Genomic DNA, 20854 nt, shown 5'->3' on the forward strand with positions numbered 1-20854 from the left:
ATCTGCATTGTATGTATTTCTTAATAAGTGGATACTTGTATAATCATGTAAAACCTCATAAATAAAAAAATTAGAAAAAAAAAAAAAAAAAGAGGATCTCCATCTCACCCTATGCCCCTCACCCCTGGCTACTGATGAGGTGCTGCTCCTTAATTGAAAAAGAAATGTTATATCATCATCTTTGGGATCACTTTACGTTAAATCATTTTTGGTGGCTTTCATTTTTTAAGTTAGCTATGCTTGGCCTCCAACTGACTGCAAATTTAAATACTGCAGCTTGAAGGAGGCCGAGGCACTGTAGCTGAAACCATCCTCCATCCACACATACTGAAAATTGCTGTTTTTATCAGCTCTGATTATTAACAACAACAAAAAAAAAAAGTACAGCTGCATTGTTATTCCTACCTTGCATAACCTACTAGTACCATCATGAAGGGCGCATTAATATATGCAATTTAAATGTCATGAGAGTACATTCATATCACCTGCAAACAGACAGATACACGCCAAAGAAAATCAAACTGAAAAGGGAGGACCGTGCATACGTCCAGGAGGAAGCAGCTCTGCAACACAAAACTTGTGCTGATGAATTTTTGGAAATACACAACTCTTTTTTGTGTGGAGGATAGAAATGTATTCCATGCAAAAGGCAAAGTAAAGAATGTAGTGAAGGTGGCAAAAATATGACAAAAAGCTATAATATTTTTTTTAATCTAGTTACTTTCCTACTGTGCTAATATCCTCACAGAAACCCTACATGATCCACTGTTGTCACAATAACCACAGAAAAATATAAGTGAATTGCTATGAACTTAAACCCCTTCCAATACTATGGCCAAGCAGCTCAACCTAGCAATACATCAAATTGTTCATTCTGATGGCGGAAATGTTTACACCAGAAACGTTACAATTACACGCTGAGCGCGAGGAGAGCCTTTTCTTATTGAACAAGACACCTTTTGCTCACAGATTTGGGGGATAGGTTAGTTCACTAGATTAAGCTGGTTTACAGTAGACAGAAAAAAAAAAAAGGTAATATTGCCCTTGTACAGATCACTCGTGAGATCCCATCTTGAGCACTGCATTCGGTACCAGAGGCCACATCTTTATGACAAAATTCAAAGGCTAAAGTGGTTCAAAGAAAAGCTGTCAAGATAGTGCAGGGCCTGTAACATAAGCCTTAATGTTTCAAGGAACTAAAAATATATTCTCTGGAAGAAAAAAAAGAAACTGTATGGGGGTGGAGGTGGAGAGGAAGACATGGCATCGAAATACTTAGCAGGCTTCCATAAAGTATTACATTTTCCTTAGAAAAGGAAAGACCTTGCAATATGAAGTTGGAAGAAGGAAGGCAGTAAAGAAATAAATATTGCACTGACAGGGAGGTAATGGCAGGAATAACTTAGGTGGAAGTATCCAAAACAGTGACAAACTAAGTAAGCTTAGGAGAGATACAGAGGGTGGCCACAAGAGGAGGAGACGAGCACCTGGGCTCTGCTCTCGGCACCTCACAGAAACAAGAGTCAGCAGGAGTGCTCATAAACATGCAGTTCTTTTCCCAAGAGCAATGTGTAACCATGCATGCCTCTTCTTTCTAGCCACAGCATGAGCCCTGGAGTGTGGTAATCAAGGGGCAGCATGCAGATGCGGCATGGATAGTCAATACATTGCACACGGCACCCTCATCTGCCCCTTTCCGAGCTTCCTCATTCGAGCCCTTCCAGTCACTGCCCCAGGCTGAGTGAAACTGGGAGAGATCTTACTCATTTCTGTGTGTTGGGAGCCACAGCAGAGGAGATACTCTGGCAGCCACATGGCCAAGGTAACTAAACGGGCTGGCTGCCTGCACCACACTAACTTCTCCTGCACTTGTATATATAGAGGCAACTGGCCCCCTGTGACAAGTTAATGTCTCTCTGCCTTCTCTCTCCCTTTGTCCCAAGAAAGTGGGAAATGGGGAATTGGATTCAGACAGCAACCAACGAAGGGCCCAGCTTTTACAGAATGGGGAACAAATAATCATGGGGGTAACTTGCTGAGACGGCGTTTACTACCCTTAATCATTAAGCCTGATACTTTTGATGCAGCTCCATCATTGCTCTCTGCTTCCACGGCAGGGGGGGGGGGGGGCAGTGGAGTGTCTTCAGGGACCCGTGCTTTTCAATATATATTTATAAATGATCTGGAAAGGAATACGACAAGTGAGGTAATCAAATTTGCAGATGATGCAAAATTATTCAGAGCAGTTAAATCACAAGCGGATAGTGGTGCAGGAGGACCTTGTGAGACTGGAAAATTGGGCATTCAAATGGCAGATGAAATTTAATGTGGATAAGTGCAAGGTGATGCATATAGGGAAAAATAACCCATGCTATAGTTATACAATATTGGGTTCCATATTAGGAGCTACCACCCAGGAAAAAGATCTAGGTGTCATAGTGGATAACACATTGAAATCGTCGGTTCAGTGTGCTGCAGCAGTCAAAAAAGCAAACAGAAAGTTAGGAATTATTAGGAAGGGAATGGCTAATAAAATGGAAAATGTCATAACGCCTCTGTATCGCTCCATGGTGAGACCGCACCTTGAATACTGTGTACAATTCTGGTCGCCGCATCTCTAAAAAGATATAGTTGCAATGGAGAAGGTATAGAGAAGGGCGACCAAAATAATAAGGGGAATGGAACAGCTCCCCTATGAGGAAAGACTAAAAAGGTTAGGACTGTTCAGCTTGGAGAAGAGACGGCTGAGGGGGGATATAATAGAGGTGTTTAAAATCATGAGAGGTCTAGAGCAGGTAAATGTGAATCGGTTATTTACCTCTTTCGGATAATAGGAGGACTAGGGGGCACTCCATGAAGTTAGCATGTAGCACATTTAAAACTAATCAGAAAAAGTTCTTTTTCACTCAACGCACAATTAAGCTCTGGAATTTGTTGCCAGGGGATGTGGTTAGTGCAGTTAGTGTAGCTGGGTTTAAAAAAGGATTGGATAAGTTCTTGGAGGAGAAGTCCATTACCTGCTATTAATCAAGTTGACTTAGAAAATAGCCACTGCTATTACTAGCAACGGTAACATGAAATAGACTTAGTTTTTGGGTACTTGCCAAGTACTTATAGCCTGGATTGGCCACTGTTGGAAACAAAATGCTGGGCTTGATAGACCCTTGGTCTGACCCAGTATGGCATGTTCCTATGTTCTTATGAGGGTAACCTGCACAGTGCAGCAGATACTGGCATAAGACTGCTGGTCAGACTGGGTGGATCATTTGGTCCTTTTCTGCCATCATTTCTATGTTGCTATGGTGGGATTTTCAGAGCTTCCCTAGTTCATCTTTTGAATCTATGAGTCCCTTCCAAGTCCACGTTGCCTGCACAACATTTTATTGTTAATGTAGGTGTAACCTCACCCCGGTGTACCTGCCCTATACACTGGAGTCATAAATGAATTTATCATCTCTTTGGGGCAGGGACCCTGGCTAGCTCTAAACACTCTGTCTTTTCTCCCCAAAGTGTGGGTCCTTTGTTGGTTGGGGGTGAAGTTACCTTTCAAGGCCCCAAGTGCAAAGGGTGTCTCTTGTAAGTCCATGTACCTCTGGGAGAGAAGTATCCCATCACACTGTGGGCTCATAGTGCAAAAACCACTCCAGACACCGAGGTGGTGTCCAAATCAAAGTTTACTTTTGGATAATAAAGAGAGTAGTGGCACAATTCACTTGATTATAGTTTTCTTCTCTCAATCTGTGCAAGATATTTCCTCACAGGAATGTCAAGTACCTCCATCCTCCAGGGTGTAGAAAAGTGAAGGCTTTGGGTAGAGAAAGTACCCCTTTTTGGGTGACAGGGATCCCCTTCAACCCTGGGTTAAAACAAGTGAAAAGGTCTTGGCACAGAGAGTTGAAAATCCTCTCTCTCTCCCCAAGGGTGAAGACTCCATGTGGAGTCCTCAGTGATGACAGAAAAGTCCCATGATTTGTTTTCCTGGTATCTGGATCCCTGATGGGAGGAATCCTTCTGGAACAGCAACTCCTCATGTTCTCTTCAGGTAGGAAGGGGCAGCCAAACAGTTCCTCCTGCGTGTCTTCCCTTTTAAAAAATTTTTAACACTGGAGGGTCCTGGCACCAGGAAGGTCTTCCCTAACCTGGGCAGCCCCAAAAACAGAGTTCCCCAATCCCTGAGTCCAGGTGGTGCACCCCCTTGCCACAAACATTTTGGCCTGACTGAGGCTCTGGGTGACTCCCTCCTCCCCTCTGCTGTCAGCTAAATCCCAAATCTTGGAAGCACACAGATCGATCCAGTAAAGTGCGGCCGCGTTTACCCCGCTCCTAACTCGCGTTCTACTCACTTTCCGGCCGCGTTAGCCCTTCCTGCAATACACTATCCCCTTTAACCTACTCCTCCCGCGTCCTAAAATCCCCGAGCAACCCCTTCCGCACGCGGCATGTATATTGCATGCAAACGATCGAATTAGTCCTGGCAGGACTGCATGAAACATGATTTAACATGCACTTTTACATGTATACTAAATAGGTGTTCCAAGGGCGAAATTGGGATGTGTGCACATATTTTCGATTTTTGAAAGAATGCATATAAATCTACATGTACAAAGTTATATCTGCTCTTGAGCAGGTGTAACTTTGTGCCTGCATGTCATGGGCTGGGATCCTGTGCAAACCTGCAACTTTTCAAAGTGGTTTAATGTGCATAGACCTGCTTTGAAAATTCTAGGTAAAGTCAGCAGGTAAAAAGTACCTACAGACTCTAGCACGTGATGGTGGTAGTGCAATGGGAGGATGTGAGATGGTGGAGGTTTGGCAACCTGCAGGGTAGGGTTGGAGGAAAGGCTGGAGTTGTTTTTGGAGGATGAGAAGAGTGGATGTACAGAGACTCTGGAGGTGCTGTAGAGAAGCAGCAATTGCAGGGTAATGGGGAGGTGATGGGTGGGTAGGTGTGGAGTACCAACAGAATGCAGGAGGAAGGGAATTGGAAGACTGGCTACTTATAGGATGAAGATGTGGGCTTTGGTAAGAGGAGAAATGTAGAAGAATCGCGACCTAGAAAGGGCGTGTAGGGTGGAGAAGAGGACTAGATAAATGGTAGGCTGCAAGGAGGAGAAGGTATCAGAGTAGTGGCACAGGACAGGAGAAATGGAAGAGCAGAAGTCAACTTGGCACAAGGGAGCAGAGGAGATGTGTGTGTGTATATATGTGGGGTGGGACAGGAGGATAACCTGAGTCCTATGGCAGAGAATGGGGCTAGAGGAGAGGTGGAGGTGGTGAGATGGAGAACCAGAAGGTAGAGAGGAGAGGGGGCAGAGAGTTGTACCCATGCTTCCTATTATGTTTTTGGGGAATGGACAGACACATCAAACATATTATAATGGTTCAAGGTTTTATCTTCAAAACTGTAATAAAGGACCTACGTTATTTAAAGTTTTGCGATATGAGTACTTTCACTTGGGTATGGGCGTAGCATTACTAAGCAATCTCCTCAGCTAAGAACATCACAGCTTTCATTAATCAACATCCAATGCCACAGAACACTACTTTTAAATTCTGAATGTCTGCATTTTATTTCAATGAATGGAGTATTACACTTTTTAAAGATGTATAACACACGAGCTTTAGAAGCTGAAGAAAATTCATGTGGTCTGAAAAATTCTTATACTACAACAATATTTTTGGTCTTTAAAAAGGTAGCACAAACTACTAACACTCCATAGATTGCATGAAGAGTGCTTGTCTCCATGACCAATACAGCTACTAGAACTGCACTACATGTAATATTTACAAATCACACCACAGAAACGGATATTTCAAAAATTATTAAAAATCTTGTTTCTTTTTTTGTTTATAAAAACAATGCTAGAATCTTTAAGTTTCATACTACTTACTAGTTTTAGAAATACACATTAATCTAATCATTGTGAAAGCACGCAAATAAGTTAGGGGGATTGCACCTCGTTTCCCTGAATTTAACATCTCAACAAATAACTAAAGCTAAATACAAATCTGATTTGATTAAAATACCAGAAGCAGCTTTTTACTCTGGGAAGATAATAGTACTATTTACTTTTGCATGCAAAAGAGTTCTCTTTTGAGTGGCATAGCTAAAGAAAAATATATAATGCTGGTCCATGAAGTCACAGAATTTACAACAGATGCACCAATAAAGTCAAGTAAACCTAGGAAATCACAGTTTCTGTATAGATCTACAAGCAATATCGTCATTGCATCAAATACTGAGGTGTGTGTGTGTGTGTGCGCGCGCATGTAGCCAGCAGGGTGAGGGGTGATGAGATAAGTACTGCAGGAGGGCAGGAGAATGACAAGGAGCAATTGAGATGCCCAAGGTGGGAGATAGTGAAAAAGGAAGGGAAAGACGGGGAGGGGTGAGAATAGTGGGGAAAGAGGAGGAGAGAGGGATTTGAATGAAAGAGTGTAGGGGGTGAGTGAGAGAGACAAAAAAAGAGGGGGAGGCCGATGAGAGAAGGGATGAATGAAAGGAGAGATGGAGGACAATGAGTGAGGGGGAGGAAGACAGGGGAGACGAGTGAAAGGAGGAAGGATGATGAATGAGAGGAGCAGGATAGGAGATGAGGGGGTGAAAGGGAGGGGGGACAGTGAATGGTAAAGGAAAAAAGAAAATGACAAGAGTGGGGGAGAAAAAAGGTGAGTGAGAGGGGAAAGAATGAGAGAAAAGGGAAGAGAGGAGAGGGGATGTCTTGCGGGGCTAGTGAGTAAAGCAAGGAGGCACATAGCCCCTAATGTATGTGTGTGTGTGTGTGTGTGTGTGTGTGTGTTTGTATCAAGATATACTGTAACTCCATATCTCTCAGAAATCTCAAAGTCACTTTTTACAATTACTTTCAGATTTCACAATTTATAAACAGTGGAATAAACTTGAAATATAGTATGACAGAGCATCTTTTATCAAGAAACAAAATTAAGAAAAGCATCAGAGTCCTAAGAAAGTGAAGAGAATCTTTTTTATAATTCTAGCACAGAAATATGCAACTCAGATCACTTTCTGCTTTAAGTGATAAATCTGAGAAGGGAAGACTGCTTTAATTAAGAATAACTGCTGCTAAAGCACATTAGAAAGCAATAAACCTGGATACAAAAATCTCATCTTCCAGTAAGCATCTCCTGATTGATCTTCCAGAAATAAGCACTGACAAGAATCTTATCTCCTAAATAGAGAGCAGGTAACCTTCAAGACTACTGATAATAGGAGATCAGAATAGTAATCCTCACAGTTTATGTTCACTGCACCTCCCTTCATGTAATCCAAGCCGCCATAAATGTTTGAACAGCATCTATGTAAAAAGATGAGTGGGAGTACAATATGAAAAATACTGTGGGACTCACAAAGAAACCATTCAAGCTTAAGAATTCTACTGGGACTCATTCCTAAAGACACCATGAAACTGGAAAAAAAAAACAAAAAACCCGGAAAGCTCACTGTTACTGCAGCAGCCTTGGTTAAGTCACAAAACTTAGAACCAAGCAGCCCAAATTCAAGGGAGGAGGGGAGAGGAGGGTTCATATGGACCATGGAAAAGCTTATAACATATGAGTGTTTGATGGTGAAGAAAATATGCTTCATAATAGTTACATAACAATGTATCAAATGCCAATACAACTCTCCAAAATTAATTTTATGATCTTTACCATAGATGAATGGAAAAGCAAGTATAAGAGAAAGAATTAAAACATATGATCATAAGTTCATGGACCAGTAAATTTCTAAAGTACTATGTCGTACAATGGCACCAGAAACATTTGTATGGTTGATTGTGAGACAGCCATTACATAATAGGAATAAAACTATATATGTGTACTATCAACGTTATCTGTATGTACTGCAAGGCATTCATAAAATTAGCCTCAAGTTATATCAAAGAAATTCTGGTGCAAACAATCCAAGGAGGGGACTTTGGAGGGAACATTCAAAGATCTATAGAAAATTTTATTTTATCTAGCAAAAAAAAAAAAAACAACATATATCCAGTGGCTTAAACACAGTATTAAATAGATTTAGACAGTTTAAAATAGTAAATCATTTTTGGCACCCAAATAAATGATTATCTCATATAGCAGTGGCTCTCGACCCAGTCCTTAGGACACACCCAGCCAGTATGATTTTCAGGATATCCACAATAAATATGCATGAGACACATCTGCATACAACTGAGGCAGTTCATGAAAAATGCAAGAGGACATGGTAAGACTGAGAAACTGGGCGCACAAATGGCAGATGACATTTAATATAGAGAAGTGCAATGTGATGCACATAGAGAAGAGCAATCTAAAAAAAAAATATACAATGCAAGGTTCCACATTAGGAGTCAAAATTCAGGAACAGGATCTAGGTGTCGGCATGGATAATATATTGAAATCTTCTGCTCAGTGTGCAGCAGCAGCCAAGAAAGCAAATAGAATGCTGGGAATTATTAGGAAAGGAAAGAGAATAAAACAGAGAATATCATAATGCCTCTGTATCGCTCCATGGTACAACTACATCTTGAGTACTGTGTGCAATTTTGGTCAACGTATCTCAAAAAAGATATAGCAGAATTAGAAAAGAGGATAAAACAATTCCCCTATGAGGGAAGTACGAAGACTAGGGGACATTCGATGAAGTTGCTAAGTAATGCATTTAAAACAAATAGGAGACAATTTTTTTTTTTAATTAATGCATAATTGAGCTCTGGAATTTGTTACCAGAGGACATGGTGAAAGCTGTTAGTGTAGCTGATTTTTAAAAAGGTTTGGACGAGATCCCTGAGGGAAAAGTCCATAAACCATTATTGAGGTGGACTTGGGGAAATCTAGCATGGAATCTATTTACCTTTTGGGATCCTCCACGTAATTGTGACCTGGATTGGCCATGGTTGGAAACAGGCTACTGGGCTTGATGGAACTTTGGTCTGACCCTGTATTGCAAATCTTGTTTTCTTAACTCTCTCATTCATATTCATTATGGATATCTAAAAATCCGATTTGATGGGTGTGTCCCATGCAGTGGGTTGAGAACCACTGCACTATAGAATGTTCAAAAGAGAAGTATGATGGATTTCTCATGATTTTAACAGTACAATTCTTACTCTGTAGCAAGCCCTACTGATAAAAAAAAAAAAAAAAGGTAGCAAACACTGATTTGGAGAGTTATAATGTTCTGAAATCTCTGCATTTTATAAATTTGTCTACATGTCATGGAAGCTCCCACTATAGCAGCTTCTAGTCCTGGAATTTTTTTCTGCATTTAACCAGATTTCTAGATTTGACCTTCAAAAAACTCTTATAAGTCTTAAGGCTTTAACTTGCCCCTGGATCTCTATCAGGCTGATACAGAAAAACGCGCAGGAGAGGTGGCGAGCGCCCGCTCTCCCAGCACGCGCACAGGCCACTTTCCTGGGCGTGCAATTCAGGAGGGTGGCAAATTAGGGCCCACGGTAAAAGGAGGCGCTAGGGACGCGCTAGTGTCCCTAGCGCCTCCTTTTTGACAGGAGCAGCGGCTGTCAGCGGGTTTGACAGCGACGCTTAATTTTTCCGGTGTTGGTTCTCAAACCCGCTGACAGCCACGGGTTCGGAAAATGGACGCCGGCATAATTGAGCGTCCGTCTTCCGACCCACGGGCCAATTTTTAATTTTTTTTTTTTTTTTTTTACTTTTGGGGCCTCTGACTTAATATCGCTATGATATTAAGTCGGAGGGTGTTCAGAAAAGCAGTTTTTTCTGCTTTTCTGTACACTTCCCCAGTGCCGGCTGAAATTAACGCCAGCCTTTGGGCAGGCGTTAATTTCTGAAAGTAAAATGTGCGGCTTGGCTGTACATTTTACTTTCTGTATCACGCGGGAATAACTAAAAGGGCCATCAACATGCATTTGCATGTTGCGAGCGCTATTAGTTTCGGGGGGTTTGGACGCGCGTTTTCGACGTGCTATTACCCCTTTCTGTATAAGGTGTAAAGCTAGCGCGTCGAAAACGCGTGTCCAAACCTGTATTGGCCTGTATCTAAGTTGGCTAATCAAGGCATTAGGCTCTGGCCTAATTAAGGCTGTTATAAACAGGGCTTAATTTGTAGACAAAAAGGAATTGGAGAAGAGGGCGAGATGGGTGAGGCCAGGGCCAGGTGTGAGCTGTGCAAAGAGGTAAGATCAAAGCTGGGTGTGAACTCTCTCTCTCTCTCACACATACATACTCCCAGACATTTTTCACACACTTGATACGTTCGATGAGCACTGGTAGGCGAAAGACCTCTTGAAGGTTGGGGGAAGTAGGATCACTGAGGTAAGAAGAAAGTGGATAGAGAGAATAGAGTTCTTTCCCTCCATCAGTCTTCCTCCTCCTGTGCCCAGGTGATCCCTATCCTCTATCCCCAGCTCCCCCATAAATTCCTTGTCCCCTACATCCCCATTGGTTCTAAAGCCCTTAAGTCTACCCCTCTATCCCTGGGAATCCTCAACCCTCTCCTGGAAAATCATCCTCTGCAGTAAATCTCAATCTCTCCCTCTCCCCTCCACAGCCAGTAAAATACAGGTCCTCCTCTTCAAGCCAGAATCAGCTGGCTCACCTCTGTTTTGAGATGTGGGAGCAAACTGTTCTCAGTCTACTTGGACAGGGGTATGGGGCCTGGAATTCAAAATCATGTCCTGTTTCTTTGCCTCCTTGTGGGTGGAAGGAAGGAAGCAATGCACATGCATCTCCTCACTCACTCTCTTTTCTCTCCTTTCCTCTACCTTACCCAATTCTATCCCCTCCCCTCTTTCTCCACCCCGTCCAATCACTTCACTCACAGAGACTGCCCGCCACTCTAATCATCTCACTCACATCTCAAGGTGACTAATCCCCTCACTCACACCATGCAGCACCTTTGATCCCGAGTCACTCTTTCCCCATCTCCCCCATATAACCCGCAGAGTCTCCGATACTTTTACACACTATTTTGCCCTCCCGCTTCCCATCACTCACCCTCCTTCCCTTCCCTCCGATCCCTGCACTAACTCTCGCCCCATCCAACATTCCCTTTTTACTCTCCTGTTCTTTTTACCCTCACCAGTGTGGTCACCAGAAGTGGCAGAGCCTGGGATGGTGGTGTGATTAGCAGGAAGTCCACACATCCAGGAGTGGCAGAATCTGTGGAGCTTACAGGCATTCACCCTACATATTTATTTTATTTTACTTTGGCTGTTGTCCCTCTCAATCTAAATCGTGCTGGGAAATTGCACAAAAACCAAAGCCATGTGGCCACCCTTGATTCAGGGTAAGCAGCTTCAACACGCTCTGTTCTTCTCTGTTTCCTCTAAGAGCTGGGAGGTGGCATAAATAATCCGTGCCATTACTGGCTCTATTCTGTTTCCTCAGGAGAGCCAGAATTCATATACACTGCTAGCTCTACTCTGCCTTCTTGGGTCCTAGAAAAAAGGTGGCAGAATGCAGTTCTGGGTTGTTCCATCAGAAATTAAACCCTCTGTAATGGACACAAAAAAGGGATTGAATTAGCACAAGTTTGAAAGCTGTAAACAGTAGTGCCATTCATCAAGGCCAGGGTTGAAGTCTTCACAATTGGCAACCAGGGTTGCCAACTTTTCCATAGACCAGGACTGGACACTTGAGGACCAGGGAGTGTGGGGGGGGGGGGGGGGGGGAATGGTACCCCCTCATTTGCATAAATTTTAGATCCTGCCTGTGAACTGCCTAAACAGTGTATCTATGTATCTGCAGAACCACTGGGAGCTGAGGGCTGTGCTGTGCACCACCTCCTCTCCCTATGCTATCCTATCACAGCATGGGAAAGGAGGCAGGGATAAGGCACAGCTCTCCTGCAATGGGCTCCGACCTGCCTTTCTCTTCCTTGTAAGAGGCTGTGGAGGGAGGGGAAAAAAAAAAAGGATCCACCTGCAAAACCAGACATTTAGTGTCAGGTGGGTACTTCTGACTGGACACTGTGCAGAATGCCAGTGAAAACCTGGCTGTCCGGGTCCAACACTGGACAGTTGGCAACCCTAATTGGCACACCTGCTCACAAGTTTCAAACTTGGGCTAATTCAAACCCTTTTTGTGCCTTTTCTTTTCTCTGCTTCAGTATCACCCCCCTTCCCTCTTCTGTTCCCTGCAGAACAGAGGAGAGGTGGGGGAAGGGAGGGGGGTCAAGAAGGCAGGGCCCTCGATTAGGGAGCAAAGTGGCTGCTCTCTTCTCTCTGTGTGCTCCAGACTCATCCCTCTACTTTTCCCTTCAGACGGCCTGGAGGAGAGGGGCGTGAGAAGAACACCCCCCCCTTGCTACTCTGCCTCTTAAGACTGAAAAGAAGTGCAGAACTGCATTTGTGGCCGTTTCCCCCACAAATTAAGCCCTGATCTTAAATATCCCACAGACTGAGCTGGAGTTCCCATGGCTTTGAAACTTCAATTGTTCTACCGGTCCATAAGAACAATAAATTGGACCCTGATTATAGTAGATACTATATAATTTAAGCTTTAAACCTTTTAGAAAAACCCCACACTGAACATCCCCCTAGGGGGAAGGGCTACTTAAATGTCTCCTCCTACTAGTCATTTCACCCAGGGCTTTTTACCCAAGCACACAGGAAACCAGAACATTCCTAGTCTGAGATAAATTCATTTTTTACCTCAAATTCTAAATCACAGGCCAGATTAGCCCATAACGCCATATAGCCATATAGCAAGTATGCCATCTAGTGACCCCTTAGGATTACAACTAGATAATGGCCTGCCTCACACATCAGGGCTGTTTTGCAAAACACATTTTGCATATTTGTGGTTGTTTAGGCAAGTACATCCTTTATCAAGCCTGAATGACCTAATTAAGGTAGCACATGCTTGTATTACAGTTAGATTGGACTACTACAAAGCCCTTCTTATAAGCCTTCCTAATAAATACTTCAAACGTCTACAGCTTATGCAGAATGCTGAAGCCTTGGTTGTCATGGGTAGTTCTTACACAACTAGCACATCTCCAGTTCTAGAAAAATTGACCTGATTATTTGTTAAGTATCACCTGAAACTCAAGACACTTTGTCTAATGTTTAAATCCCTGCATAACACAGGTGCTGGTTATCTGAAGAATCAGTTGTTTTACTATGTTCTCACTCAGTTGCTGCATCCCTCACAGGTGTCTCTGTTGGACAAACCTTTGTGAAAAATGCATACAGATCATTAGCACTAGGAAGCGTGCTTGCTATTGATTTGGGCCTTTTATTTGGAATTGGTTGCCTCAGGAGGCTTATTCAGTCATGGACTATCTGATCATCCACACGCAGGTTAAGGTGCATCTCTTTATGCCAAGTTTTAACTGATTATTTCTGATTAATATTTGGTTGGATTGTACCTTAATTTTTAAATTGAGTTAACTTTTTAAATTTGTTTTCTCTATTATTTTTTTTTTTATTTTCATTGTTCACCCTTGCTCTGACAGCACATTGTGCTAATGAGGAAGAAAATGACAAAAACAGATTACTCTTTTTCCAGAGCAGTAGAAATTCATTGTCAGATAGCTAGGAGGGTTGTTCCAAAAAATAGCTTTAAAAAATTAGCCTCAATATATCCTGTAAATACCTAATCTGCATTCAGTTTTAAAAGAAAGAATGCACTTATTTCCTTCTCAATGGATAATTTATTTATTTATTTATTTATAGTTTTTATATACCGGGAGTTCCTGTATACAATACATATCACTCCGGTTTACAAATAACAGTAAGAACTACTGCCGGGGGCAGTTTACATGGAACAAATCTTAATAATGCCCTGGTCATAACACTGCCCCCTAATATCCACTACTTTAGCCCAGGCCAGCACTTGTCAATATGCACACTAGGCCTGTGTCTAGGGTGGCAAAAATCTGGGGCCAGCAGGGTGGCTGAAAGTTTGCTGTCTTCCAGCTGTGCTGAATCTCACTCAGTAGAGAACAGCCCTCTGCTTCCTGATCCAGCCCCTCACTTCCCATACAGGGAATAGGAAGGGTGAGGGTTGAGCATAGAGCAGACATAGCACAGCAAATAAGAGCTATTCTGCTCCCTAATCCAGACGCACCCTCTGCTGTTATTCAAGAACAGGATTGAGAGGGGGTAAGCCTGGAATGGGATGAGTGGTGGATTAAGATTAGGGTGTGAGTTGAAAGACATATGCCACTAGCAAAGTGGATAGATACACAAGAAAGGTGGATGAATGAGGGATGAGTAGAGGTTGTATGCTGTCTGAAACTGATAAAGTGACTAATTTCAAAATGACTCTGGCTATTAGAATTGCCTCATATAACGTAGAAATGTGATGGCAAAAAAAAAAAAAAAAAAAAAGACTATGTGGCCTATCTAGTCTGCCCATCCACAGAACTGCTCAACCTACAATACCTATCATTCCTTCAAACAACCCCCGTGATTGTCCCATGTTTTCTCACCTGGATGTCAAGGACCTCAATACTCACATGAAGAGGCAGTTTCTCTTTAGGGAGACAATGAGAAATGTATCTATACATTTCTGTTCCATCAAACACATTTGGGGGAAAACAGATGAATGACTGCTAAGGAGTAAAAAATCCAAGCTATTTATTCCTCCGACTCCACGCCCACCTCCATCCCTCTTAACCCAGACCCCGTCCACCCCATAAGCAGAATGCCTCTGACTCCCCAATGGATCCATTCCTACTTCCTCCAGACTATACTTCTCTTTCTGACTTCAGGTCAATTCCCTCCCCAAGATGTGCAGAAGATCCTCCAGAGAATTAACCAATCTGTGAGTTCATGAGACCTATCCTCCCCATATTCATTTGTAATCTGAAACAAGACCTGGCGTTCATAAATGCCATCTTAACTCAAGGTTCTCTTCCTTACTCTCTTACAAAAGCAATCATCAGGCTTATCCTAAAGAAGCCTGATTCCAATCCAAAAATCATGTACAACTATTGCCCAGTTTCAAATCTTCCCTCCTTTCCAAGGTAGTAGAAAAAAGTGGTTTACCTCCAGCTCCTGGACTTCCTAGAAGAGTATAATGTCCTGCAACATCACCAATCTGGCTTCAGGAAAGGCCAAGGTATGGAATCTATCCTGTTGACCATCACCAATTGTATTCACTTACATGTTGATCAAGAGGATGACTCCCTCCTTCTCCTACATGATCTTTTAGCTGCCTTTGACACCGTTGATCATTAACTCCTGATCCAATGCTTAAGGAACATTGGCATTGAAGGCAAGGCTCTAAATTGGTTTGAATCATTGCAATCCAACAGAACCCAATCTGTCACATGGCCCAATGAATCATCCAGTCTCAGAGACCTGGACTGCCTCAGGGCTTGGTCCTCTCCCCTATCATTTTCAATAGTTACATTTAGCCCATTTGTAGCCTCATTCAGTCTTTCAATACTGAATGTCACCTATTTGCTGACTAAATATCTAACTGTGCATCAAAATGGGGCCTGGCCAAACTATTTCCATTGTAAACCTCAGTGATTGTCTTACAGCAGTAGCCCCAATGGCTTAGTGCCCACTAACTCAAGCTAAACCTCTCCTGGGACATATGGGCGTTGCCGGGCCTATGCAAAATAGGCTCGGCGCTCATAGGGCTTTTAAAATCTGCCCCTGAGTGAAAAAGAATTTTCCTCGATTTGTTTTAAATGAGCTACTTGCTAACTTCATAGAGTGCCCCCTAGTCCTATTATCTGAGAGAGTAAATAACAAATTTACTTTAATCTGTTCTAGACCTTTCATGATTTTGTACACCTCTATCATATCCCTCCCTCAGTCGTCTCTTCTCCAAACTGAACAACCCTAAATTCTTTAGCCTTTCCTCATAGGGGATCCGTTCCACGTACATGGTAGAAAATCCATGGGCCGCGCGTATGTGCGGGCGGCGCTCACAAGGGGAGGGGGGGATCTTTAGCAATTTCCTCGCAGCAACGCATTCCAGGCTTCCCCAGTTCCCTTCCATCCATACTCCCCTCCCTCTTCCCCTCTCCTCCCCACACTCTAAACCCTACCGTTTTTTAGTATTTTTCTTTGTTTTGCAACTTACTTCAGCTCCCGAGCTGAAGTAAGTTATGTGCACCAGCTGGCTGCCAGTGCGTGAGTCTCCAGGATAGCGACAATGTCGTTGTCCCGGCCCGCCCCCACCCAGAACACGCCCCCCCGGCCCGCCCCTTCGAAGAAGCCTGGAATTTGTGCACATACCAAGCTTTACGCGTATGGCTGGGGCTCCTTAAAAAATTGGCTGGGAGTGCTCAAAGCCCGGATTTTACGAGCACAGGGCGTTTAAAATCCAGGCTTTCATGTCCTCTTTTGCTTGTCCCTTTTTCATGTGACCCAACCTTTTCCTTCCAAAGGTGATGCTGTCAAGTGCATGTTTTCCTATTGTCCTTGGACCACACCACCTTTATTTTGTGTTATCTGGTTTTCTTTTTTTTTTTTTTTTTTTTCCAATTTTTTTTATTTTTGTGAGAGCCTTGAAGGCTGAACATCTAATATTTAAGAAGGACCCCTAGACTTCTCTGTCAGAAAGAAAGGTCAGATAGGGAATCCGAACACACAGGGGATGAGCCGGCTTCCAACTCAATTCATAAGATGAGGAGGAAGCTGCTGATAGGGGAGCAGGGCAGCCTATCAATGTTTGGGGGAAGGGTGGTCTGAAGCTAAATTTTTAAAACACGTTTAAAAAGCAGGGAAAAAAGAACCCTTACACAGAGGCTGTTTCCTGGCAGTCTCATTTTAAAAATGTGTGCTACAACAGAGCATCAAAAGGAGAGTAAAAGCTTCACTCACACTGATAAGATCTCACATCCCTAACTGGTGCTCCCCATGTGCTTGGGGACTGTGCACAGCTGTAAGACCCTCTATGAACAATAAATCATTTTATAATCATAAATGGCTTTACACATCTAACGTACATAGGGAACCCTATGGAATGATTTTTTATATATAGGATTAACACTCACAATTTACTGTAATCTCATAACAATTTAGTTGTCAATATTACTACTTATTAACAGCCATTAACATAATGCATACAAGTCATTTTTTATCATTTTATTAATTACATCCATTGATGTTTATAATAGCCATACAGTAATACAAAGACATGTGCAACTTAATGTACATAAATATCCAAACTTATTTAGCAGCATATACCCACTACACCATATACCCACTACATTCATTCATCCACATACACTCCCCACCCATTAAAACCCATCAATTTCCTTTTATTAGTTCACCACACGTTATTAACTTAAAGTGCTTAACATGAATTATTATTAAATCCTAAAAAAACTCTTCCACGGGAGCAGTTCACAACGTCCCACTGTATTATTGTATGGCTATTATAAACATCAATGGATGTAATTAATAAAATGATAAAAAATGACTTGTATGCATTATGTTAATAGCTGTTAATAAGTAGAAATATTAACTAAATTGTTATAAGATTACAGTAAATTGTGAGTGTTAATGCTATATATAAAAAATCATTCCATAGGGTTCCCTATGTACGTTGTGTTGTGAAGAGTAGGGAGTCCGTACTCTCTCTCAAATTGTGATTTACACAAATTTAACTGATATAAACTTTTCATGTGATACAACTTTTTTTTTAAAGACAGAAGTCTAAATTATTTTGAACCCAACAATAAACCTTTCTTTAAATGAATATAAGCAAAAAACTAATGAAATAATATTTAGTGCTATCTTTCTGGTAAAACAGGCACTAGTACTCACATGTAGGATGCAAGTTTTTTTTAAGGAACCAGAAGGCAAATCAAGCTGGTGGAGGAAAAAGGTATTGGTACTCAATACTGGCAAGTACCCCTGGGAAAAAAATGCCCTAAATATTTATATTCACTAAGCTCTTCAAACTACATAACAGAATTGCAAGATCTGACATAAAAGCAGAAACACAATGATGATCCTCAAATGGAGATGACATGCAAAAATTGTAATTCTTATTGCTGCAGAAAAGTCCATTTAAATTTATATTAAAAAAGTTATATTCCACAATTTCCAAAATAAATGTATTAAATGTAAAACATTTAACATTAACTGCAACCAATATATGTAATTATAGCAGAAAGTTGTGTGATTATCTTGTTAGTTCACAAAAAAAATATAAAGTGATCCTTTTTAGTGAAGTAATATAATACATTTCTTCACTAGCTTCTTCGTAATTACACTCCCTTCAATAGATCAAAACAAAATGAGCCAGTCAAAGTAAAAGATGAACATATATGTTCAGGCAACGTCATATTTTTTTGTTTATTATTTCTGTACATGTTTTCTCCAAAGTATCACTTGGCTTATTTTGTATCTGCTCTTTCCTCCAACTGTCTTATTCCTAGACCTCTATTTTCTGTCCAAACGTTTTGTTGGGTTTTTTTATGTTTCAGTTATAACAGTAATTATTACTGCATCGGCATTCAGAGTACTTCGCAGGCATAGAAAACTTAGGTCATAAAATTTAAAGGTCTTTTAAAACAAAGTAACAATTTGGTGCAAAAGCAAGGACCACTGAAGAATCATTTGTCATGCCCAGGGATATTCTTCCAAGGGTTGTAGCGTGGTTTAAGGTTATAAAGAATAGACTAATCCAGAGCTACAGCACTCATTTCATAGGGAAATGGGAACTATGAATCAGAGTATGCACCGAGGTAAAGCTGGCAGGGGATTACTACGGTCCTCATGACAACAAGCAAATTGGCAACCTAAATTCTCTGACGAGTCAACTATGCTACAAAATGGTTCAGTATTAAATATAGGTGTTTATTTAAAAAATATATATAAACCCATTACTACTGTATTTGATATCACTGAACAGTGAGGTAATAAAAAGAGCCCCAAACTTCTTTTATGTTTTTAGGAACTTCATAAGAGAGAATGAGGGTTAAAATATTCAGAGCAGTTTATGTAACAAAAATACATTGAAGGATTTCTTTTTTTTTTAATAAAAATGTTTTCTTTTATTTTCCTTATTGCATTGAAAGAAAAAAAACAGTTATGAGCTTACTTGATAACTGTGCCTTTAGTGCCCCCTGCTGTTGTAAGCATCACTCTAGAGGTTAAGCTGACACGTAAATCCTCCTGATCCAGTCCCAGCAGCTCGGCACAGCACTGCAGCGACTGATTAGTTTTCTTCTGCAGAGCACATCCACCTAAAGAAAAATTTGAGAAGGATGTTACAATAATACAACTTAGCAACGGATGTCTTAACAACGGGTCACTTCCCATATCAAAGCAGCAGCCACAACATTGCCCAGTTAAGTTACAGCTTCATTTCTGCATTACAGTACCAATAATTTAGGGCCTAGTTGACAGAGCTACACATCATTGGACTGACATGTAGCAGTTAATTAGTCTACTGTGAAATATGACACACACCAAACAGGCACACGTTGGCCAAATATTCAGATGCTTTTCCATGTGAACAGGATTTCAGACTTTCAGCATCCAAAAAAAAAAAAATTGTGACTGAATCAGCTGAAAGACATTCACTAACTTATTTAAAGCAATATCTTTCACACACAGTGTCAACTAACTAAGGGCCTGATTTACTAAGGCTTTTCTCCCGTTCTGCGTCTATGGGAAAAAATGCTTGGTAAATGAGGTCTAAGATCTCAGCATAAAAAATAACATTTAGGATGCTGCTTGTCCCTAGGCAAAGAAACATGCCCACACTCTTATTTCAGTTACACGACACTGCACTGATGTGGATACAAGGATTATCAAAGCTCTGTTCTGCTGAAAAATGAAGCTGAAACAAAACAAGCATCATGAGGGCTTGTTAACTAGCATGGTATGTGTTCCCTAGCTCATTTGTGAAATCAGGGAACACCAGCACATTATAACACGTAAAATCCCAAAAAAATGACAGAGAAAGAAAACTAGAGGCTGGGCATGTAGCTTGTGTTGTTCACTGATTTCAATTCAGTGAGATGACTCCCATCAGCGACCGGAGGGCAAATATTGGGCATCACTGTTTTGTTTGGTTTTTTGAGGAGTGCAGTTTTATAGTGTTGTGAAGCTGCAGATGAACTTAGTTTGTCACCTCAGGCAGAGCTGTCAGAGAGAAGCACCAGCACACTTGGGAAGAGGGGGGCTGCAGGCTTCTTTTCCTATAGACACAGAATGTGAAAAGAAAGCTTAGTAAATCAGGCCCTTAAAGTGCCACTGCATGCAGAAGCCAGCAGACCTCTCTCACAGTGTGCTGTCGGCAGTGTGCTTATGTCTTCCCCCTCCCCCTCTGGACAGCTATGTTTGAGGTGTGACTGCTACTTTGCTTCACATATCACCATGGCCTCAGTAAATCAAGTCCTAAAGGAGCTGCATAAGACCCCCATATGGTCTTCAACTTTGCTGGGGACAGTAGGGGAGGAGGTGTCAGTTTCTGGTTCTTACGTTTTTGGGTTTCCATTGATCAGAAAATACAAATTATAGATTATAAAATAACTAGCCTTTAAGCCCGTAACAACAGACTACATTTAAAAAAATGTTTTGGTCCATTTCCTTCCCACTCATTCTCCTTCCCACTCCCTCCCCCCCTCTATTCTCCCTCCCACTCCCTCTCACCTCCCCCACTCCCTTCACTCTCTCCTCCCTCCCCTCTGTCACTCCACTCACCCCCAACCCTCACTCTCCCCTCAGTCACTCCCCCTCTCTCAATCCCCTCCCCTTTCAGCTCATCTACAACCCCTTTCCTCGGATGGCGCAGACGGAAGATCTCCGGGGGGGGTGGTCCATCCCTCACGCGCGCCGCTGCTCCTGCTCCTCGCCGTCGCCACTGCTCCTCCCAGCGCCATTTTTTTCAGGCACCTCCGCTCTGACCGACGTGCTCGCCCGCGCATGTGCGGTAGGGCTGCTCTCTA

At 42.0% G+C, this 20854-nt stretch overlaps 1 protein-coding gene across 7 annotated transcripts in view; it reads right to left on the minus strand.

Moving 5' to 3' along the window:
• The window catches only part of MYO6 (myosin VI), a 527529-nt gene that overhangs the window by 287115 nt on the left and 219560 nt on the right, over nt 1–20854 (minus strand). For all 7 annotated transcript variants that reach the window (XM_029595584.1, XM_029595582.1, XM_029595583.1 and 4 more), the window contains exon 12: nt 19000–19144. In XM_029595584.1, the coding sequence (XP_029451444.1) occupies nt 19000–19144 (145 nt within the window). The remainder of the gene's footprint in view (nt 1–18999; nt 19145–20854) is intronic.

Source organism: Rhinatrema bivittatum, chromosome 3, assembly GCF_901001135.1.
Source record: "Rhinatrema bivittatum chromosome 3, aRhiBiv1.1, whole genome shotgun sequence".
Taxonomy (NCBI): domain Eukaryota; kingdom Metazoa; phylum Chordata; class Amphibia; order Gymnophiona; family Rhinatrematidae; genus Rhinatrema; species Rhinatrema bivittatum.